Raw genomic sequence first — 24,132 nt, 5'->3', positions numbered from 1 at the left:
ATAATATAGTTAGGTAAGTAAGGCCACCTGTAGCATTGTTCAGAAAACTTAAGTATGATGCAATGTTTGGCCAACAGTATGGCCTGGCCTAAGTACTTCAGACAAGTTGCAGCAGTTCAGGCTCACTACCACCTTGTCAAGAGAAATGAAGAATGGACAACAAGTACTGGCCCTACCACCAATATGCTCATCTCAGGAAAAGAAAAAAAAATACAGCTTCCAGAATTTTGAATTTCTGGCCTTATATTCTAGGCAAGGTCTCAGTATTGTACTGAGGGAAATAGACAGCATCCCTCCAGTACAACACAGAACAGTACAGCAGAGTACAAGCTCTTCGGCCCCTGACGTTGTGACAACTTTTTTCCTACTCTAAGATCAAACAAACCTACATACCCTACATTTTAGTATCATGCTTGTGTGTGCGTGTGTCCACACATATGCACATGAACTAGTGTTACCATGTATGTACACAAGTGTATTTCTGCATTGTGTGCATACACATTTGCATGTTTGCACGCACATCTATATACACGTGAGCATGTGTGTGCACATGCATATGTACGTGTGTGAGCATACAGAACATAGAACATGGAACAGCACAGCACTGTACAGGCCCTTTGGCCCTCAATGTTGTGCTGACCTTTTATCCTGCTCTAAGATCAAACTAACAAACATATCCTTCATTTTACTATCATCCACGTGCCTATCCAAGAGTCGATTAAAAGTCCCTAATAATCTGACTCTACTACCCCTGCTGGCAGTGCATTCCACACAACAACCACTCTCTGTGTAAAGAATCTAACTCTGAAATTTCCCCTAAACCTTCCTCCAAAGACCTTGAAATTATGCCCCTCATGATAGCCATTTCCACCTGGGGAAAAGGTCTCTGGTTATCCACTCTATCTATGCCTTTTATCTTCTTGTACACCTCTATCAAGTCATCTCTCATCCTTCTTCACTGCAATAGCTCCCTCAACCTTCTTTCATAATATATGCCCCCAGCACAGGCAGCATCCTGGTAAATCTCCTCAGCAATCTCTCTAAAGATTCCACATCCTTCCTATAATGAGGTGACCAGAACTGAACATAATATTCCAAGTGTGGTCTATCCAGAGCTCTATAAAGCTGCAGCATAGCCTCATGACTCTTAAACTCAATCCCCAGCTAATTAAAGCCAAAACACCGTAAACCTTCTTAACAACCCAATCAACTTGGGTGGCAACTTTGAGGGATCTGTGGACATGGACCCCAAGATTCCTCTGTTACTCCACACTGCCAAGAATTCTGCCTTTCACCCTGTAAACTCAAAATTCAACCATCCAAAGTTAATTACTCCACACTTTTCTAGGTTGAACTCCATTTGCCACTTCTCAGCCCAGCTCTGCTTCCTGTCAACGCCCCATTGCAACATACAACATCCCTCCACACTAACCACCACTCCACCAAGCTTTGTGTCATTAGCAAACTTACTAACCAATCCTTTCACTTCTTCATCCAAATCATTTATAAAAATCACAAAGAGCAGAGGACCTAGAACCGATCCCTGCAGAACATCACTGGTCACCAAGCTCCAAGTGGAATACTTTCTGTCTATTATCGCCCTCTGTCTTCTATGGGCCAGCCAATTCTGTATCCAGACAGCTAAATTTCAATGTATCCCGTGCTCTTTACTTTCTGAATGAGCCTACCATGGGGAACTTTATCAAACATCTTGCTAAAATCCATATACACCGCATCCACTGCTCTACTTTCATCAATGTGTTTTGTCATATCCTCAAAGACTTCAATAAGGCTTGTGAGGATGACCTGCCCCACACAAGCCATGCTGACTATCGATAATCAAGCTATGCTTTTCCAAATAATCATAAATCCTGTCTCTCAGAACCCTCTCCAATAAATTGCCCCCCACCGGTCTGTAATTCCTAGTGTTATCCCTGTTCTCTATAACATTTGCCACCTTCCAACCATCTGGTACTACTCCAGTAGACAGTGAGGACGTAAAGATCATTGCCAAAGACGCAGCAATCTTCCCTCACTTCCCGTAAAAACCTTGGGCATATCCTGTCTGGGCACAAGGGACTTATCTATCCTCATGTTTTCCAAAATTTCCAGCACATCCTTCTTCTTAACATCAAACTATTTGAGCGTATCAACCTGTTTCACGCTGTCTTCACAAACAACAGGAGTAATTAGTTTCAATTTTACTCTGATGCTAAGGTAAAGAACTCTCACAGGAAGAAAAATGCTAGAAACTGTAATGCATGCTAGAAATAATTACATGAATAAGGAAAAGCTTAATCACAGAATCGTTACAGTATAAACACTGGACAGCAGAAAAGGGAGGGTGATGTGGAGCTGATTATATGTTTGAAATGCATAAACATGTATGTCCAGAGCCTGGTAAGAAAGGTTGATGAGCTGCTGTAGCCAAATGGAATTTTGAATGAGACAGTGGCAATAAGGAAACCAAAGGAAGGGACTGATATTTAATATTCCTGACTACAATGTATTCAAGAAGGACAGTGAGGACAAAAACAAAGGGGAAGGTGGTAGCAGTAGTAAACAAATATACTGCTACAGTACTAGGAAGAATTGATGTACTCGATGGTTTGAAGACAAAATCTACTTGGTTAGACATGCACAAGAATAGAGGAATTAATAGACTGATACAAAAGAGACCTAAGAGGCAACTTTTTCACTCAGAGGGTGTATGGAATGAGCTGCCAGAGAAAGTAGTGGAGGCTAGTACAATTGCAACATTTAAAAGGCATCTGGATGGGTTTGGAGAGATATGGGCCAGGTGCTGGCAGGAGGGACTAGATTGGGTTGGGATACCCAGTCCGTATGGACGAGCTGGACTGAAGGGTCTGTTTCTGTGCTATACATCTCTATGACTCTATGAATCTATGATACATATCTAAAGGCAACCAAATTGTGGAGATAGAGCAGTAATGTTGCAGAAAAATTGCAAAAAAGATGCAAGAATCTAAGTGTGGTGATAATTTGGGATTTCAATGATCCTCATATAAATTGGAAAAATAAAGGTATAAAGGGCAAAGCAGGAGATGGAGAGAGAATTCCTGAGAAATATATGAGTGATAGATCAGCGCATGTTTCAATGACACAGCATTCAAGAAACAGTAATTACAGTATTATTAGTGATTGAAATTAAAATTCAAAGAATCTAACAAGCTGTAAAAAATATTTGGATTTTCATGACTGACTGAAAAGATCACAGAGATTTCAACTTTTAAGATATTTACTGCAATAAACAAATTAAAAACAACAAAATTCTACTTCAGGAGGCAAATTATTATATTCTAAAGACAGGATGATTTTCCTATTTAACCTTTAAATGATCAAAATGTTCCACCCATGGTCATAATTTACATATACCTGTCCCTTAACTGTACTCTCCCAGAACCAGCTTAAACTTAGCCTGTTTTCAATAAAGTGCTTTTTCTTTCCTTCCCAGCTGGGTAATTTTATTTCTAGAATCGACTTTCACTTTGAAGATTACACTGAAGATCAACTTTCCACTCTTCTCAAAATCCTAATGAATCTGATCACTTCAAGCTGACTGCGAACTCCTACCAATAGTCTGCATTGTAAATAATGACATTGACATTTTCTCTGCTTCAGCTGTAGGATTGGCTGTCTCTATCTTCTGCTCCCTCCTGGTAGACAAAAAACAATTTGCAAGGCTGTGAGGTTAAGACCTCATAATCCAACATTACAATGGTTTTCAATGGGCTTCTCCCTTCCAAAGGTTCATCCCCATGGCAATGTGAATTGCATGGGTCTTATAATCTCAGTCAAGGAACACTTCAGTGGTCATGGACATTCAGCCTCCCATCCTCAGCTAAGCATCCTCCAAGGCAGCCTTCAAGAAACACAACAATGCAGAATTGCTGAGCAGAAACTGATAGCGAAGTTCCATGCCCATTAAGACAGCGTGATCTTGGGTTCATGTCTCACTACACTTAACCCCACCATATTGTTCTGTATTTGTTAAAATCTGCTTTACTGTCCTGTTTTGACACCATCATGCTGATAACTTGTTATGATCCGCTACTTTAATTACTTTGTACAGATTTGGATTATTTGTTACCTAGATATAAGAGTCACATGCTGAGGGTCTAACCTATCATGTTATTCCAGCAATTCAGTTTGTCTCCAACACAATCTTATTTTTAATTTTTTTGTAATTATCTCTCTGCCTCAATTAATCGGATTATTGGTCATCCCTTCATTTGCTATTCAGCTGTTGACACTTTACTCACACCGAGTGTGTGTTGCAGGAAAAGCACAGCAGGTCAGCAGCATCCAAAGGAGCAGGAAAATCAATGGTTTGGGCCGGAGCCCATCATCAGGAATGAAGGGCTCCGGCCCAAAACGTTGATTCTCCTGCTCCTCGGATGTTGTCTGACCGGCTGTGCTTTTCCAGCAGCACACACTCGGCTCTGATCTCCAGCATCTGCAGACCTCACATTACTCACACTGTCTGACATTTTTGGTCACCTGCAGAGACTTGTTATTCAGCTTTTCGACACTCCATTCATACCATCTGTATGATCTTTTGATCTCTCTGCCTATGAATTCTGTGCCTGTGTGCTTCTCTTCACTTCACCTACAAAGGGGCAGCGCTTTGAAAGCCTGTGATTTCAAGTAAACCTGTTAGACTATAACCTGGTTTCGTATGACTTCTGAATTTGAGGTATTTGGCACAGTTGCATTTTAAGTGAGCACATAAGAAAGAAAGGGGCAGTTCATGATGACAGAATTAGATGAATTGGGATAGGACGAGGCTCATATGGATCATTAACACTGGCGTGAACCAATTAGTCTAAATGGGGTTCTTCAGTGCTGGAAAGTCTATGTATGAAAATAAACTTGCTAAAGGAATCTGATCTAGGTACTGTTCTAAAATGCTTATCCACAGTGATTGGAAATGAGAGCAATTATGTCAGTGTTGGACTGGGATATACAAAGCTATCCCGGTGTTGGACTGGGATATACAAAATTAAAAATCACATAACACCAGGTAATAGTCAACAGATTTATTTGGAAGCACCAGCTTTTGGAGTGCTGTTCCTTCATCAGGTGGTTGTGGAGTATAAGATCGTAGGACACAGAATTTATAGCAAGTGGTGAAACTGAAATTATATGTTGAAAAAGACCTGGATTGTTTGTGAAGTCTCTTTTTTTTTAAAGAATGCCATATCGGTTCCAGTTCTTTCAAATGTAAATTCCAGGACTTTCTTAAAGTTACACTCTCAAATGGATCTATGCAGTTTTTTAGCAAAATAAAATGTAATTCTGCAAGTACAAACTTATATGTGTGTGCATTGGGTGGGGTTATGAACGTTTGTGAGAGCATCCAAGGAGCAGGAGAATCGACGTTTCGGGCATAAGCCCTTCTTCAGGAAGAAGGGCTTATGCCTGAAACATCGATTCTCCTGCTCCTTTGATGCTGCCTGACCTGCTGCGCTTTTCCAGCAACACATTTTTCAGCTCTAATCTCCAGCATCTGCAGTCCTCACTTTCTCCTGTTTGTGAGAGAGTATGTGAGAGTGTAAAGGGGTATAAGTCTGTGAGAGGGTGCATGTGAAAGTCTGGGCATGAGAGAGAGCATGTGTATGAGAGAAGGTCTGCGTGAGTGTATGGGTCTGTAGGAGAGTGTGTGAGTGAGAGAGAGAGTGTGTGAGAGTGTGTGTGTGTGTGTGTGTGTGTGTGTGTGTGTGTGTGTGTGTGTGTGTGTGTGTGTGTGTGTGAGAGAGAGTGATAGAGATAGAGAGAGAGTGAATGTATGTATGGTACAGTGGGGTCACCTATAGTGTGACATGAGCCCAAGTATAGTGAAGGATGATCACCCGAAGGTATGCCCCGGACCGCTGACGTGTTCTCTGACTAGGAGGGAACACTCTTGTCTGTTGATTGCTGTGTGGTGTCCATTCATCCATTGCCGCAGCCTCTGCGGTCTCACCAATATACCGTGTCTCAGGGCATCCTTGCCTGCAGTGTATGAGATAGACAACGTTGGCTGAGTCACATGAGTGATTCGTACGTGGTGGAGGTGTCCCCACATGTAATGGCAACGGATGAATGGACACTGCACAACAATCACCAAGCAGGAGTGTTCCCTCCCACTCGGAGAACACTTCAGCAGCCCAGGACATTCGACCTCAGACCTTCAGGTGACCATCCGCCAAGGTGTACTTCGGGACAGGCAACAACGCAAAGTGGCTGAACGGAGGCTGATAGCCAAGTTCGGTACCCATGGGGATGGCCTCAACTGGGACCTTGGGTTCATGTCACACGACAGGTGACCCCACTGCACTGCACTACACACACACACACAAACACCCACACACCCTGAAACTCCTACCGACACACACAAACACTCCTACAGACCCTCTCTCATACTCACACATACACCTTCTCACAGATTTCTACCTCTTTACACGTATACACACACACACGTACAAGTTTGTGGGATGAACTTGTACTTGCAGAATTGCATTTTAAACTGCATAAATCCATGTAAGATTCTGTAAATCCCTTTTTTAGATCAGAATCAGTTTGAATATTGGGGCACAGACAGCCTCACACAGGGCACCTCACACCTTCAATGTATTATCTGGGCCAACATGGCACCAATTGTTAAAGTTCACTTGAGAATGTAACTTTAAGAAAGTTCTAGAATTTACATATGAAAGAACTGAACATGGCATTCTAAAAGATGAGAGACTTAGCAAACAATCCAGGTCTTTTTCAACCTCAAAATTCAGTTACATCACACTCGAAACTTTTGCTGTAAATTCTGTGTCCTATGATCTTATACTCCACAAGTACCTGACGAAGGAAAAGTGCTTCCAAATAAACCTGTTGGACTATAATCTGGTGTTGTGTGATTTTATCAGTATAAAATTTAACCTAATCATGAGAAAGGTTTGACACAAATGTGGATGTCAGGCCCTTATGAGGGTTGAAACAGGCACAAGGAACAATATTTCTACATTATGACGTTAAGGGGTGGCACAGTGGTTAACACTGCTGCCTCACAGCGCCAGAGACCCAGGTTCAACACCCGCCTCGGACAACTGTCTGTGTGGGAGTTTGCACATTCTCCCCGTGTCGGCGTGGGTTTCCTCCGTGTGCTCCGGTTTCCTCCCACAGTTCAAAGATATGCAGGTTAGGTGAATTAGCCATGCTAAATTGCCCGTAGTGTTAGGTGAAGAGGTAAATGTAGGGGAATGGGTGTGGGTAGGTTGCTCTTTGGATGGTCGGTGTGGACTTGTTGGGCCGAAGGGCCTGTTTCCACACTGTAAATAATCTAATCTAATCTAAGTGGCATGCGCAGAATGATCTGAGCATCTATTTGACCTCAGATAGATCAGCACCTACTCTCTGGAAGGTAGGAAGCCTGCTGTTTATGAAGTCCTAAAGTGACACCTACTAAAGTGTCATTACTTACACTGTGAGAACATTTACTTTTTCTTCCATTCACATCCAGATTTAAAAAGTTAATGCTAAAGAAAAAAAATCACAATCATATACAAACTAAGGTAGTATCCTAGCCTAAACTCTATGCCCCTTTTCAAATCCTGAACTTCTTCAGCACTCCATCCTAATTTTTGAAAAGTAGGGAATCCTGAATTCACCCATTTGTCAGTGTGCTGATCATTCACCCTAGGTCAACAAATCATCTCCAAATACAGTCTAACAATATTTCATGTCATAATCTGTAATAACTTCATAAACTCTTCACTTAAACATCAAAGCTATTTGCATGCTCTAACGTTCAATTAAATTGTTGTGCTTTATATAATTTCATTGGCAAAATGCTAAGATTATAGGCAAACCTTGACTGTCAATTTGCATTGATTAACACAAATAAATTAAGGTTGAAAGATTGAAGGGACACAAGCCAGTATTCTTCATTCATTATATTCTACAGAACAAAGGTTTATTATTCTGTTACTGTAAAAAATACCTCTTACCTCTTAAATACTATTTTTCTACAAGATCTGGAATTTCACCAATCAATTGCATAATTTTACACTCCGTTTAATTCTTGAACCTCAAGTGTCAGGCATGGCTCAGTGAATATCGAAAGGTGTGAGATGCTGAAGTTATCAGAGAATTGCATGATTTCTCAATATTATCCATTCACTCATGTGGACGTAAAAGATCCCAGGGAGTACAGAGGAACCTTGATTATCCAAATATCAATTCTCCGAAAATCTGATTATCCGAAGGACATCTCGAGGTCCCGACAGAAACATTACATCAAAGATGTGTTTCCAACAGTGATCACATCTTTTGTTTACTGTGATTAAACAGGCACTGTCTCCAAATGACTGACTGCCCACCCTCTCTTTCTCCCCCCACACTTTCCCTGGGGTTCTACACAGGGGTGTACCCTAAACCACACCCCCACCCCTTTTCCAGATAATCTCTGCAACATTGTCCTGTACAGGGTAAACGTGGAGCCTGCCAAAAAGGTGCAGTAAAAAGTTGGACGTCTGTCTGTGTGTGTGTGCTATTTGGAGACTTACCCCACAATAGCAGCAGCAGCGGCTTTGTTATTGGTGTACAGTCCAGCTGCCCGGAGAGAGGGCGGGGCTGGCCGTTGGTAAGAAATGGGGGGGGGGGGTGGGGGCAATGGACAGGGGCAGGGGACGGTGTTGGGGGCGGGTGGGGTGCAGTGTTGGACGGGGGCAGGGGACAGTGTTGGGGGGCGGGGGTTGGTGTTGGGGGTGGGGTCTCACGCGGTGTGTGCTGCTGCAGTCTCCTGAATGGGGAGCAGACTTTAAAAACTCCGAGCCCCAGAAGAAAGGCATTTAATTGATTAACTGAATAATCGATTATCCGAACAAAATAGTGCCCGCCCATCTTGTTTGGATAATCAAGGTTCCCCTGGAATAGCTTGAATGGCAAAGGAGTTTTTGCAATGTTGTGGCCAATACTTATCCCTTAAGCAACATCAGATGTAATGATTATTTATCTTTACACTCTTTGTAGCATTTTACTACTTCAGAAATTAACTGTGTACTCCCATAAAAGTGACCACACATCAAAAGCAACTCATTGTCTGTTAAATGAAGGATACAATTCAAATCAACATCTTTCTTCTTTCTACATATTTGAATAACTACTCTACCTTTAATCATAAGTGATTCATTCACTGCAACTCCTTAGTGGCTACCTCAAGGAATATTTTGTTGGGGACAGACAGAACACTTACAATTATTATCCAGAATCCATAATTATCACATTGTTCAAGCAGCAATCAGAAATTATTCAGTAACTAACAAAAAAATGTTAATTTAAGGTTGAGTAAAATAACCCATTTAGTTATACCAGGAAATGATTATAACTTTGAGCTCAATGATCAATTAAACATATCTGTTCATGTTTTACTTTCTTTCAGAGGGACTGAGCATTTAGTGTCTCATAATCCGATAGCTACACATTTGGTTTGGTCATTTGTATCTAGACTGTCTTGCAGAGAACTGACCAAGACTTAAATCCATGGTTTACTCAATTCAGAGCCACTGAGTGGCTAATCAGTACAGCAGCTGCTGCTGGCTTATGCTGTCTGCTAGTTACCATAAGAAAAAAAAGTAAAAAGAACGTTAAAAAAACACATAAGAATTTCTTTTTTCATGGTGACAAAATTTTCACAAAACAAAACATCGTCAACACAAACATTACCATATCAAAGGAGGTTGCAAGTCAAACTTGGGTCTCTCTTCATGCAGTAAGATGAATACACTCTACCAGCAGGTCTCCCAGGTAACCTGTTTTCACTGAAAATGTCATTGCATTTTCATGAATGGTGCCATGAACCAGGAGACTCACATTTGAATCTGCCTTCACTGATATATGTACCCAGATTTCTCTGCGGGTTTCAGGTAGTTGAACTAAAAAGGAGGGAAAAAAATGTCTGTGTATTACACTACAGCACCTCCTAGTGACCAAACTAAGAGACAATCCAACAAAACTGAACCAAGTTTGTTCAGTTCGGCTGATGAAGAAGCAAAACATTATGACAAAACAAAAAAATCAGAAGTACTGCTTGTCTCTCAAACGTTTAACAGTGTAAGACTACAATTAACTTGTACGTTTAAACAAACTCAACACAACCAACCTTTATTTGCCCATGATTAAGACATAGAGGGAATTAAGCCTAGACGAAATGGTTTAGTTGAAGTGCCACCACTGGCATGATTGACTGAATTACTTCTTCCAAATTTGATATCCATGACTCAATCAGTGACCTAAGTAGAATAAAATCTCTAGTTTGCCATTCAAATTATCAAGATAGCCAACCAGATGATTTTTATGTTGTTACATTAAAATAATTTACTTAAGCTTTAAATATATTGATTTAATTATATGACATTTTGGTATGCCACTTTGTACACTTGACAAAATGCATACCAGGAACATTAAAAAGTCAATAGTTAAGTTGTACTTGGAAACTGAAATCACTAAATATATCGAAATGAAAGATGACTTTCAATGTTAGTATGTACTCAGGGATTTTATTACTTACAGTTCAGCAAACATTAAAAAAGGTCTTGCATTTATAGGGCACATTTAATGATTACTGGCTCAAAGCATTTACTTCTGAAATATGGTCACTGTCCTATGCAGAAAATATAGCAGCAAATTTGTAAATAACAAGTTCCTGTAAACAATAATGTGATAACAACCAGAAGATCTGCCTTTGTGATGTTAATTGAGGGATAGAGGCTGAATAGGCTGGGGCGTTTTTTTCTTAGAGTGGCTAAGGCTGAGAAGTGACCTTACAGAGGTTTATAAGATCATGAGGGGGATGAATAGGGTAAATAGACAAAGTCTTTTCCCTGGGTTGGGGGAGTCCAGAACTAGAGTACAACTTAACTATTGACTTTTTAATGTTCCTGGTATGCATTTTCTCAAGTGTAAAAAGTGGCATACCAAAATGTCATATAATTAAATCAATATATTTAAAGCTTAAGGTTTAGGGTGAGAGGAGAAAGCTTTAAAAGGGACATATGGGGCAACTTTTTCACACAGAGGGTGGTGTGTGTATGGAATGAGGAAATGTGGAGGCTGGGACAATTAACACTTGAAAGGCATCTGGATGGGTTTATGAATAATAAGGATTTAGAGGGATATGACCCAAGTGCTGACAAATGAGATTAGATTCATTTATGATATCTGGGCATCATGGATGACTTTGACCGAAGGGTCTGTTTCCATGCTGTATATCTCTATGACTCTAAATATTGACAAGGACACAGGGATAACTCCTCTTTCTTCTTTGAAATAGGGTTATACAATTTTGGGAGAAGATTTGTAGCTCGGGTGCTCATTGTTGTGGTTCCATTTGCCAAGCTGGGAATTTGTGTTGCAGACGTTTCGTCCCCTGTCTAGGTGCCATCCTCAATGCCTGGGAACCTCCTGTGAAGCTCTTCACAGGAGGCTCCCAAGCACTGAGGATGTCACCTAGACAGGAGACGAAACGCCTGTAACACAAATTCCCAGCTCGGCAAACAGAACCACAACAACAGGGTTATACAATCTTTTACACCCCAAGGATCAAGTTGGGGCTTGGTTCAACTTCTCAGCAGAAAGAAAGCAACCCAACAGTGCAGCACTCCCTCAGCTCTGCACTGGTGTACGAACCTCGATTTTTGGGCTCAAGTCTTTTGAGTTGGACACAGACTGAGAAACTTTGTGATTAATAGGTGAAAATGCTACTAACTGAGTTGTAGTTGAGTCAAAGACAGTAAAGGAATGATGTTCAATAACAAAGCACCATTGCTGTCAAGAAAATCTGTCAAAAGGAAATTGATCTGCATAATTACAGATTAAAACAATATTGCAATGATTAATACTGTTGAAGACACAAACATTTAAAATTGATTTGCAGTAAAAGAACAGGTGATCAACTCTATACCATGAAGGCCTAAATACTTAACTGATTCCTGATAACCCATCACTCCCACCACACAACTCTTGCCAATAACATACTTGTGGATGACATCTGAAACAAGCCAAAAATTGCTGGAGAAACTCAAAAGGTTTGGCAGCAGCTGTGGACAGAAAGCACAGTCAACATTCAGTGACCCTTCATCAGTCACAACATAATGTCTCACTGTCTCCCTGCCAGACCACTTATTCACACAATGAGTTATTGCAAATTCCCATAAACCGGTCTAACATAATTCAATTGTGTGCTTTGAACTTTGGAACATTTCAACAAATAGCTTTCTAAGACTGGCTGTTCAAAATTTTCAAAATTACAATGAAGAAATGAATTCTCACGTCTGGTCCAACCATTTACTCGTGCATTGTGGAACATGTTCACCATAAGAAACAGAAGTAGACCATTTGGCACATCACATCTGTTCTACCAGTCAAATAGACCATGGCTGATCTAAGAATCCTCAACTTCACCTTTCTGCTTTTTCCTCACCTTTTGATTCCCTTACTGATTAAACATCAGTCTATCTCAGTTTTGAACACAGATAAAGACTCAGCCTCAACAACCCTATGCAGTAAAGAATTCCATAGATTCGCTACCCTTACAAGAAATTCCTCCTCATGTCTGTCTTAAATGTGCAACCCCTTATCTTAACATTAGGCCTTCTGGTCCGAAAGTGTCCCACAAGGGAAAACCTATCCACATCTCGCCTATCAAGCGTTCGAAAACACTTGAGTTTCAATAAGGTTACCTCTCATTTTTCTATATTCCAACTAGTACAGACCAAACTACTCAATCTCTTCTCAGAAGTGCCTCCACACTTGGTATCAGCCGAGTGAACCTCTTTGGACTGCCTCCAATACCAGTATATCTTTCCTTGCATTAGGAGGACATACAGAGGGATCGTGCAGTGAGGTATTATGGGTGGACCTCAGGAATAGGAAGGGTGAAATCACAATGGTGGGAATTTTCTCTCGACCTCTGAACAGCACATGAGAGACAGAGGAGCAGATATGTAGTCAGATACTGGAAAGGTGTGAAAAAAGCAGGGTAGTTGTGGTAGGTGACTTCAACTTTCCTCTGACTGGGACTCCCTTAGAGTCAGGCACTCAGATGGAGAGCATTTTGTGAGATGTGTCCAGGAGGGCTTTTTGAGACAATACATTGACAATCCAACCAGAGAGGAGGCCAACCTAGACTTAATATTAGGAAATGAGCCAGGACAGGTGGTCAATGTTTCAGCAGGAGAACATTTTGGGCTTAGTGATCATAGCTCCGTAAGATTTTGAGTAGTCCTAGACAAGGACCAGAGCGGCCCTCGTGTGAGGGTGCTCAATTGGGAAAGAGCCAAGTACACCCAAATTAGACAGGAGATGGAGTCTGCTGATTAGGAGCAGTTTTTTGAGAGCAAATCCATGTCTGGCATGTGGGAGGCTTTTAAAGTGCAGTTGATTCAAGTGCAGGATATGCGTATTCCTGCAAAATTGAAGGATAGGAATGGCAGGATTCAGGAACCATGAATAACAAGGGAAATTGTAAGTATAGTCAAAAGGAAAAAAGAAGCATATGATAGGTCTATGCAGCTACAAACTGATGAAGCCCTTGAGGAGTACACAGAAATCAGGGAAGAACTTAAATGCAGAATTAACAAGGCTAAAAGGGGCCATGAAATGTCTTTAGCAAACAAGGTCAAAGAGAATCCAAGGCTTCTTATGCATATATTAGAAGAAAGAGGGTAGCAGGGGAAAGGGTAGGCCCATTCAAGGACAAAGGAGGGAAGTTATGCATGGAGCCACAGGAAGTGGGAGATATTCTTAATGAATACTTTGTATTGGTATTCACAGAGAAGGACATGACTGATGTTGAGGTCAGGGATCAGTGTGTGATTTCCCTCTAACCACCTCCTCCAACATATTGACACTCTTTATGTTGGACGAGGTGGTTTTGGGTATCCTAAATTGCATTAAGGTAGGTAAATCCCCATGGCAAATGGAATCTATCCCCGGTTACTGTGAGAGGCAAGGGAAGAAATAGCTGGGGCATTACAGATATCTTCGCATCCTCTTTGACCATAGGCAAAATTCCACAGGACTGGAGAATAGCCAATGTCATTCCCTTGCTTAAGAAAGGAAGCAGGGATAATCCAGGAAATTACAGGCCAGTGAGCCTGCTGTCTGTGATGGGGAAGCACTTAGAGAAGATACTGAGGGACAAGATACATACACATTTGGAAGAAAATGGATTAGTTAGGGACAGGCAACTTGGTTTTGTATGGGGAAGATCATGTCTCACCAACCTGATTTATTTTGTGAAGAAGTGACAAAGATAATTGATGAGTGGAGAGCTGTGGATGTAATCTATATGGACTTTAGTAAGGTATTTGATGAAGTCCCACACAACAGATTGGTACGAAAACCAAAATCACATGGGATTTAGGGTAGACTGGCTAGATGGATACAAAACTGGCTTAGTCATAGAACACAGAGGGCGGAAGGCCCTGTTCCCGCGCTGTACTTCTCTCCATTCTTTGTTCTTGTTCTTTGAAACCAAAACTTATCACAGTATTCCAGCTGTGGTCCAAAAAAATGTCTTGTACAATTTTAATAAAACCTCTCCACTTTTTATTTCATTCCCATTGAATGAAAGGCCAATGTTCCATTTGACCTCTGCATTATCCAGTAAACGTGGATGCTAGCTTTTTGTGATTTGAGCATGAGGACTCCCAAATTCCTCTATTCTGTACCTGTCTCCATTTAAATAATATGCAGCTCCCCTATTCTTCCTGCAAAAGTATACAAGCTCACATTTCCCACATCATAATCCATCTGCCACGTTTTTGTCCACTTGCTTAACCTGTCTATATCCCTCTGTAGATTCTTTGTGTTATCCTTATCATCAGCCTATACAATCATTTTTGCATCATCCAAAAACATGACTATACTACATTCATTTTCCTCATCCAAGTCATTAAAATATACTGTAAGTGATTGTGGCCGGAACATTGATCTGTGTGGCACTCTACAAGTCGACAGTTGCAACTCTGAAAATAACTCCCTTATCCCAACTCTCTGCCTTCTATGAAGTAGCCAACCCTCTATCCATATTAATTTATTACCCCCAACCCATAGGCTTTTACTTCATTAAACAATCTTATGAAACCCCTTATAAAAATCCAAATATATTACATCCACTGCTTCCCGTTATTTATCTTGCTCGTTACCTCTTCAAAGAATTCTAGTTTTCAGGCATGATTTCACCTTCATAAAGCCATGCTGACTCTGCTTTATCATATAATTAATTCCAAATTTGTTATTATCTCCTTTTCCCACATTTTCCCAACAACAGATGTTAAACACCTAGCGTACATACACCACTGTGGACTGCAACAATTCTAGAAGGGACCTCACTATTACCTTCTCAAGGACAGTTAGAGATAGGCAATAAATGTGGTCCTAGCCAGTGACAACTTCATCCAATGAAAGAATATTTTTAAAAACTGAGTTTTCCTAACTTTCCTTACAACCAAAGCAGTCATGAGTATAACACTCCCTTCTACTGTAAATTGATAGACAATCCATAATGAGGTGGTCAAATGTACACTGGACCTATTTATCTGCACAAAGTTGACTCTTTGCCAACAGTAGTTTGATACAAGTATTTCTTTCAGTCGAGTTGAATTATCTTCAAATGTAAATATTTCAAACCATGTTAAAAAATAATTGGTATTTTAAACTGTGAATCAATCTAAATTTGCCAAGTTTGGAAAGAGTTTGATGACAATGTCTCAGTAAAAGCCCATGGTAATTACTCCACGTGTAATGGATGCATAAGTGACATATAGACACAACAGAGCAACTTAACTTCTGATTCCAGACAGAGCAGCACAGACGACAAGTATGAGAACAAAGAACCAAACACAGAAAGCAGTAAGGGGAAGAGCATTATTAATCTATATCCATCTAAAATTCTATACTTCACATATTAATAAAATAAAGACATTTAACATGGGTGGTATGGTAGATAAATTATAGGGAGCCAAGAACATTTATCCATTCAGATTATAGAAAGTAATTGCTAATGAAAAGTTTATTTACACTACTACTTCCCTCAGAATGACAGCTACATATACAAGTTAAATTGCATTTTGTAAAGTTTAATCACTGTTAAATAATTAAAATAGGTTCACTTTTGACTCAATATTTAACAGCTTCATAAATTTTTTTATTAGCTTCAATATAATTAAAAGATTAATTCATTTATTAGCCCTTTGAAATATGGCAGTGCCAACCCAATCTTCAAGCATATGCCAATTTTCATTTACTTGTATAACTCACTCACTGATTATGACACATTGGTATTTCAATTAACAAGCACTTATCAATTCCCTATCTTACCAACTAGATTGCTTCCTTATTCACAGATTTGCAAAAATCATCACTATATATTGTATCCTAATTAAATAGAGAACCAAGAAATGAGAACCACATTTATCATGGCTGTATTTATCATTGAACATTAAACAGAAACTGCAGCGAAGTGGTGCAGCACAGAAAATTTCATTCTACTATCACATTCTGTACCCGATTTATGCATAGTTAACATAATAAATCATCAATTCAAATTGCATAATACTTTTGCTCAACAGAAAAACGTTACAAGCAGAGAGAACTCAGTGCCAGCATAAATTTCAATGTACATGCTAATATATTTTTTCCTGTATCTAGAGTCCAGAAGGATAATTCAATAGAATAGGCAAGTGTGCATATATTATAATACACACACGTGTGCCATGTTATTTCCCCAGTGACTTCATGGATATCTTGGTACTAAGCCATTTAAAGAAATAAAGCCCAGGTTTAACCTCCAGAATGACCCAAGTTACTTCATCTCACGAGGCCAAGATCATGGGGCTAAGAGGTGGGAATGGAATCAAGTTCTGTTCCATTTCTAATTTTTATCTTGTGCATATCAGTTGAAATCAAAATCAAAACTGGCTGTAATACCGATCTCACCACCTATAAGAGAGTGAAGATTTGGATGTTGAACACCAGTGAGTGCTGGCCTGCTGTGTTCTTCAGCCTCCTGCCTGTCTACAACAGCGTGCTGGGCAAAGTAGTATTTTTGGAGACTGGGGAAGGCAGGAAAGAGCATGCAATGGTTGGATCTGTTGGTGACAGAGGCATATAATGAAACAGCCATCAGTAGTGGAAGTGGAATAAAGTGCTATTTGTGGCAGAATCGTGGGATCAGAATTTACCAGAGGATCAAGGTTGTATATACTCTGTATCTGCCTGAATGGTGACTGGGGAAAAGGATGGCACAGATGGCGAAGGAATTCAATTTCAGGGCAGAACTTTCAAATCTTGAACTCAATAGCATAGTGTTCTTTATATGGTTGTGAACTTCCTATTCATCACATGAGCATCAAATACTTTCTTTTTAAAGAACCTGTGAAAACAGGAGGGTGTGGATCATAACAGAATAAAAAGCAAGCTAACTACATGAATTAAGGCATTAAGGATAAACGTGGTGACCATTGTTGCGACACAGGGTAAACCCTCCTGCTTAATTTAAACCAGCAACACAGAAAAGATTTATCCCATGCCATACTCTGTGAAACTTAGAGAGTCCTAGAACAATTAAAGTAAAAATTAGCCACTTTATTTCTCAAAGAATAACAGCATAATTAAGCAACAACTATTTACAACTCCTTCCTCTAACCTATCTTTCACTTTCCTTTCTATAAAACTAGTCCAATAAAATCCCCCAATTAAGATTTACTGAAAAAATTCAATCTTCAAAAACCAGCCAGACTTCGAATCTTCTTTTCTTATTCTTAGGGATTTCTGCTTCACAGATTACTGATCGCTAAAGATACCCTTAAGAGAGCTATTCTCCGGGCTGTCTCTATATGCTGGTGGTGTGGCAGTTCTCCTCTCAACTATTCAATTTTCCCTGGTCCAATACTCACAAAGCATCAGATTGTGTCATTGGCTTTTAACATTGTCAATATACTAAATTCAAACTTGATTGCAATTTGGTATTTTTGGGGTATAATTTACACTGATTGGCCTAATTTAAATCTATTTTTGTCTCCAAGCAACCAGCTACACTAACTGCTGGACCACATGCTGCACTGCATCATGTTGAGAACACTTGGTGTTGTCAGGTAGTTCTGCCAGCTTTTAACTTTCTTAAAGGTACAGTATATCCATATCTTCATAACACCATTCACTCTGCAAAAGGCAAGAAGTGGTTTTCCAGAAGAATTGGTGCTGTGACTACTGGGTCAAAGGCTGTTGCACCACCTTGCTCACTATTTAAAGCAATGACTTAGATTTTGTAATCAGGAGCAGAATTTGTGACTAACATCAAATAGTGGGGTACAATTAATACAGAGTATATTGATTAAAAAAACAGGAAAACGTTAATGAACAGAGTGAGCGTGTAATTTATTTTGTTCATTCATGGGATTGTGGCTTTGCTGGCTGGACCAGCATTTCTTGCCTATCCCTAGTTTCCCTTGAGAAGGTGGTGGTGAGCTGCCTTCTTGAACCACTGTAGCCTATTGGTTATGGATGCTTCCAGAATGCTGGTAGGGAGGGAATTCCAGGATTTGGACCCAGCAACAGTGAAAGAATGCTCTAGGCTTCACCTTGTATGTTGACGAAATGTTTAAAACTAACCTTCCAGCTCAGCGAGCAAACCTACAACCAGAAGGAATGCTGATATATTTCCAAATCAGGCTTGGAAGGAAGCTTGCAGATGGTGGTAATCCGGATGGTACCATCGGGATTGGAGGGTTTGAGTGGTAAGAGGCTGAATAGGGAGATTAACAGGTTACCTAACAGAAGTTTATAAAATCATGAGGGGCATGGATTAGGTGAATAGCCAAGGTCATTTCCCAGGATAGGGGAGTCCAAAACTGGAGGGGATAGGTTTAAGGTGAGAGGGAAAAGATTTAAAAGGAACCTGAGGGGCAACTTTTTCATGCAGAGGGTGATGCAGTGGAGGGGGCTGGTACAATTGTAACATTTAAAGGGCATCTAGATGGGTACATGAATAGGAAGGGTTTAGAGAGATATTGGTCAAATGCTGGCAAATGGGACTCGGTCAGTTTAGGATACCTGGTCAGCATGGACGAGTTGGACCGAAGGGTCTGTTTCCGTGTTGTATAACCCTAGATAGAAGTTTTTAGATTTTGTTTCTTTTCTGTTACTATGAGATTTGGAAATAAGCACAAGGAGAGCGACAATAAAGTTTGCTGAACGTAAATATTGGTTGCTTTAAATTTAAATAAAACCAGTTGCTAAGGTATGAAGAATGAATGTTCTGAGACAGATTGGGGAAATTATATTGAAAGATATGACAGCAGTCAAGCAATGGCAAACATTTAAAGAAATAATTCATATAATTTACAATTTTCAATGAATATACCATCGAGAAGGATAAAGACAGCAGATACAATGGGATTACCACCACCTGCAATCTCCCCTCCAAGCCTGATTTGAAAATATATCTGTACTCCTTCACTGTTGCTGGGTCCAAATCCTGGAATTCCCTCCCTACCAACATTCTGGAAGCATCCACAACCAATAGGTTACAGTGGTTCAAGAAGGCAGCTCACCACCACCTTCTCAAGGGAAACTAGGGATAGGCAAGAAATGCTGGTCCAGCCAGCAAAGCCACAATCCCATGAATGAACAAAATAAATTACACGCTCACTCTGTTCATTAACATTTTCCTGTTTTTTTTAATCAATATACTCTGTATTAATTGTACCCCACTATTTGATGTTAGTCACAAATTCTGCTCCTGATTACAAAATCTAAGTCATTTCTTTAAATAGTGAACGAGGTGATGCAACAGCCTTTGGCCCAGTAGTCACAGCACCAATTCTTCTCGCTTTTTGCAAAGGGCGTGGTCACCACCTTTACCCTTACTGCCTTAATTCATGTAGTTAGTTTGCTTTTTATTCTGTTATGATCCACACCCTCCTGTTTTCACAGGTTTTTTAAAAAGAAAGCATTTGATGCTCGTACTATGAATAGGAAGTTCACAACCATATAAAGAACACTATGCTTACAACAACTATTCACTCTCCTGACTAAAACACAAATGATATATACTCTCATTCTTTAGGTTGAAATTTTTAAGTATCGGAGATATCGGAAATCCACCATTTGGAGGAGGCACAACTCTGTTGAGTTCAAGATCTGAAAGATTCTCCCATAAACTAAACTCCTTCACCATCTGTGCCATCCTCTTCCCCAGTCACCATTTCAGGCAGGTACAGACTGTACACAACCTTGGTCCTCTGGTAAATTCTGATCCCATGATTCTGCCACACTTCATTCCACTTCCACTAATGGTTGCTTTTTCATCACATGCTACTGTCGCCTTCAGAACCAACCATTGCGTGCTCTTTCTTGCTCACAAAAGTCTCCAAAAACACCACTTTGCCCAGTCCTCTGTTATGTCCATCTTGCTCCTGTTCATCAGCCAGATCTTCCTGCTCCCCTCCTCCAATATAACATTCCAAAACTGTTTTTCATCTCAGGATCCCAAACTGTCTCCAACACCTTATCCGGGGCAACATTCCTCCAACTCTACTTTTTTTGAAGCTTCTCATCTCTCATTAGCCATCTATTGACAGCCATATCTTCGAGGGTCTGAGTCTCTCTTCCTCTCTCTGGAATTTCCTTCCTAAACTCACAGAGAAAAAAAAGAGAAACAGAAGAAAGGAACTACCACCACAATTATTAGCTTAGAGTCACAGAGCTGTATAGATGGATATAGACCCTTCAATCCAACTCGTCCATGCCAACCAGATATCCTAAATAAATTTTGTTCCATTTGCCAGCATTTGGCCCATGCCCCTCTTTAACCCTTCCTATTCATATCCCCATCCAGACACCTTTTAAATGTTGAAATTGTATGAGCCTCCACCACTTCCTCTGGCAACTTGTTCCATACATGCATCACCTGCATGAAAAAGGTGCCTCTTGGTTCCCCTGTAAATCCCTCCCTCTCACCTTAAAATATGCCCCCTAGCTTTAGACTTAACCCCACCCCCAGGGAAAAGACCTTGGTTATTCATCCTATTCATGCCCCTCATGATTTTGTACACCTCTGTAAGATCACCCCTCAGCCTTCAGCACCATTTATTCAGGAGTTTTTCCCATATTTTAAAAGGATATAGATGTTGATGGCAAGGCCACCATCTTATTCAGAATATGTAACTATGTTAGTAACTTTATTTGGAATACACTGAAGATCCTGCAAACTAGCGTTTATTTGATTCTCTGTAAACTCTACAAAGGGCAATGTTATGGTGACTAGTCTATCCAGTTCCATCGTATGGCCCACTGAAACGGCTCCATATATGATCCTTCGGAACTAAATTTTGAGGGAGACTTGTAACCAAACAGTGCAAACTTGATTCTGATCTAGAGAAGATCAATGCTATATCCACTGCAATTACCATTCATTTCCTCTTTCCTTGTCTATATTCTAACCTAGATGGATTCCATAAGATACGAGAATACAATACTACATACTCCTTTTAGTTATGACACTTAATTTAAGTTATCCATTAATTCAAAAGGCTTTTGAGTCCAAGTAAGTGGTATTTACTTAAACAGTTGAATCAAATTGTTCTGTGACTTTTTCCCACAAAATGGACTTGACGAAAATATGATTAAATTGGGAAAAGCACCTGCTGTCTGTTTACTGATAAAAAGATTGAACTCAGTACAGATGTCATCTAACTGAAGTTCTCAAGCCTTACGGAAAAAGTTCCAGTCAATTTTAAGTTAGATTAATTACTCAAGTCAGAGAATATGCAAGACAATGTTCCAATTAAAGATTCACTAAATTGCGACCTGCCTTGCTGTTCTCTCAGTTTGAACAAAGAACATTGTTTGGTCAATTCCCCAGGTTTCTGACAAAACTAAATATGCTTGATACTACAGCCATTCAATCAGCACTGTTAGAGGAAATTTACTACAGCAATATATCAGGTTACTGATGCAGTGACGATATTATATGCTTTGCTGATGTTGAAAAGTACAGCACCTGAAAGATTTTTATCATCGCCCATCAATCATATCTTAAGTCACCTTCAGAGCCAACTATTCCGATTATTTGCTGGTTAGGTTTCCATACTTGTCAACTTCAGCTCATCCAACATTCTATTACTGGTCAACTGAATTACAAAATGAGCAAGTGGAGGGTTGAAATATTTCATTTTCTGAACATGGAAATAACTTGTATTATACACAAGTTTATTATATACACTAAGTTTTTTTTCAGGATTGAACTGGCATTTTATAAAGAAAATGCTACTACCGACCATTCCATTTGTAAACTTTGTACCATGATCTACAAGCTGATGAGAAACTCAATAGCAAAACCTTACCGAGCACATTGCCAACTGGTACCTCTTCCACATTCTCCAATTCCTTTCCCATGAGCAGGAACAAGTCCTCCACTGTACAACAAGCCAAGTGTGGGATTGACAGGTCATCATTTGGTGAGCATCTCACTGGCAACTAGAGAAATATTAATTCATATGAATACAAAATTTATTTCTCACAGCGTCACTGTATACACCCTTTACTTGTTAACAACAAAGGATCACAAAATTAATTGAAATATGCTAAAGTTACATTTCTCAGCATAAATCAGCAAGACAAATTCACGGTATCTGAAATCACATCATGCTATGTTTCTGCTGTTCAAGTAACAAATTGTACTTTTAGAGGTCTGAGCATCCATTAGTGCCCATCGGAAGATTATGGCTAGCTTTCTAAATATTACACAAACTGCTATTTGCTGCAAAGAATTAAAAGAAAATAACATATCAAGAGATTGAGATAGCATTAACAAGCCAGTCAGACCTGGCTCTGAGATTTACAGTACAATTCCAACCTCTTCAGCATGCCACCCTACATTCAGCAATCAACGGTAGGATTACAGAAACATGGGAGGCAAAATCAGCTGGAATGCTTAATTTTATGAAAATGCATTCAGGAGTTTAGAATTGTTTTCCCACATGCTTTTGTAAACAGTTAAACTTAATGCAAATCTCCATTCACTTGGCGACACAGTGGAATGGACTTACACAAATTAATACATTCTATCATCACGTATTGCTGCTACAATTTCCACGAGATGCTGCTGTGCAATCAGAGTTTATAATATTGTTTTCAGTAATTAAGCTAAATTTCTTAAAGTGCATTTTCAATTGCTTTAGGGAATGATTTGATTTTGCTGCAGTTATATTGACATTGGCCCCTAACAACTTGTGCCTTTTGTATACAAAAGGAATTCTTAAGAATACAGGTTTTGAAATAATATATAGGGGGCTGCGGGTTGTTGACACAGCAATAGTTGAGATTTTAAGTTTAATGGCATGGATGAGTGTTTTAACAGCAAACAAGTAGACAAGTGATGTTAGAGCAGGTGAACCAGGCAGCCTTTGCAATGAAGAGGACATGGGGCTGGAAATTCAGCTGAAATTTGAACAGATCTTGGCTTGCTCTACAGTGTGGACTTGTTTCTGCTCATGGGAAAGGAATTGGACAATGTAGAAGAGGTACCAGTTGGCAATCTGCCACAGACTTTTAGGCAGCCTGCAGCAGTGGCCTTAAGGGGGCTCAAATCTATGGTAAAGACATGTAGTTTTCAGCTGGGGTTGAAGATAGTGGCTTTGGTCTTCTCAAAAGTTGCAACTTCCCTTTGCAACAAAGAGCAAGAGCAAGACAGGCTACATCGGATAAGGGATCTGACAACAAAGAAGTAATTGGTGGAGCTAGAGTTTGGTATGCCCAGATAGAAGTGGAAACTAATACCATCTCTCAAGATAGCAATACCAAACATTGGTGTGCAAATGAACAAGAGGTACCGCTAAGACTAGATCTTTTATAACTAAGGAGCAACAACACTGGAACAATATACGGGATTCCATTGCTGAAGCTACTCAGTACAACCAGATACAGAAGAGTGACTGAATGCGAGTGGAATCACTGCATTAGATGGAGGAAAGGTATGGAGCAGGATTGAGAGATATACCTTCATGGAGGTCAAGCAGGAGAATGAAAAATAATGCACCATATTCACAGAGGTCATCAGTCATAACTGGTTAG

The 24,132-nt window shown here is 40.0% G+C and overlaps 1 protein-coding gene across 2 annotated transcripts in view; it reads right to left on the bottom strand.

The window, feature by feature from the left end:
* efl1 (elongation factor like GTPase 1) overlaps positions 1-24,132 on the bottom strand; it is a 265,863-nt gene that overhangs the window by 121,782 nt on the left and 119,949 nt on the right. For both annotated transcript variants that reach the window (XM_072564794.1, XM_072564795.1), the window contains one exon: positions 22,404-22,536. In XM_072564794.1, the coding sequence (XP_072420895.1) occupies positions 22,404-22,536 (133 nt within the window). The remainder of the gene's footprint in view (positions 1-22,403; positions 22,537-24,132) is intronic.

This window comes from Chiloscyllium punctatum, chromosome 48 (assembly GCF_047496795.1).
Source record: "Chiloscyllium punctatum isolate Juve2018m chromosome 48, sChiPun1.3, whole genome shotgun sequence".
Classification (NCBI taxonomy): domain Eukaryota; kingdom Metazoa; phylum Chordata; class Chondrichthyes; order Orectolobiformes; family Hemiscylliidae; genus Chiloscyllium; species Chiloscyllium punctatum.
Note: the sequence above shows the minus strand (reverse complement) of the source record. Positions and strands in the feature narration are given on the sequence as shown.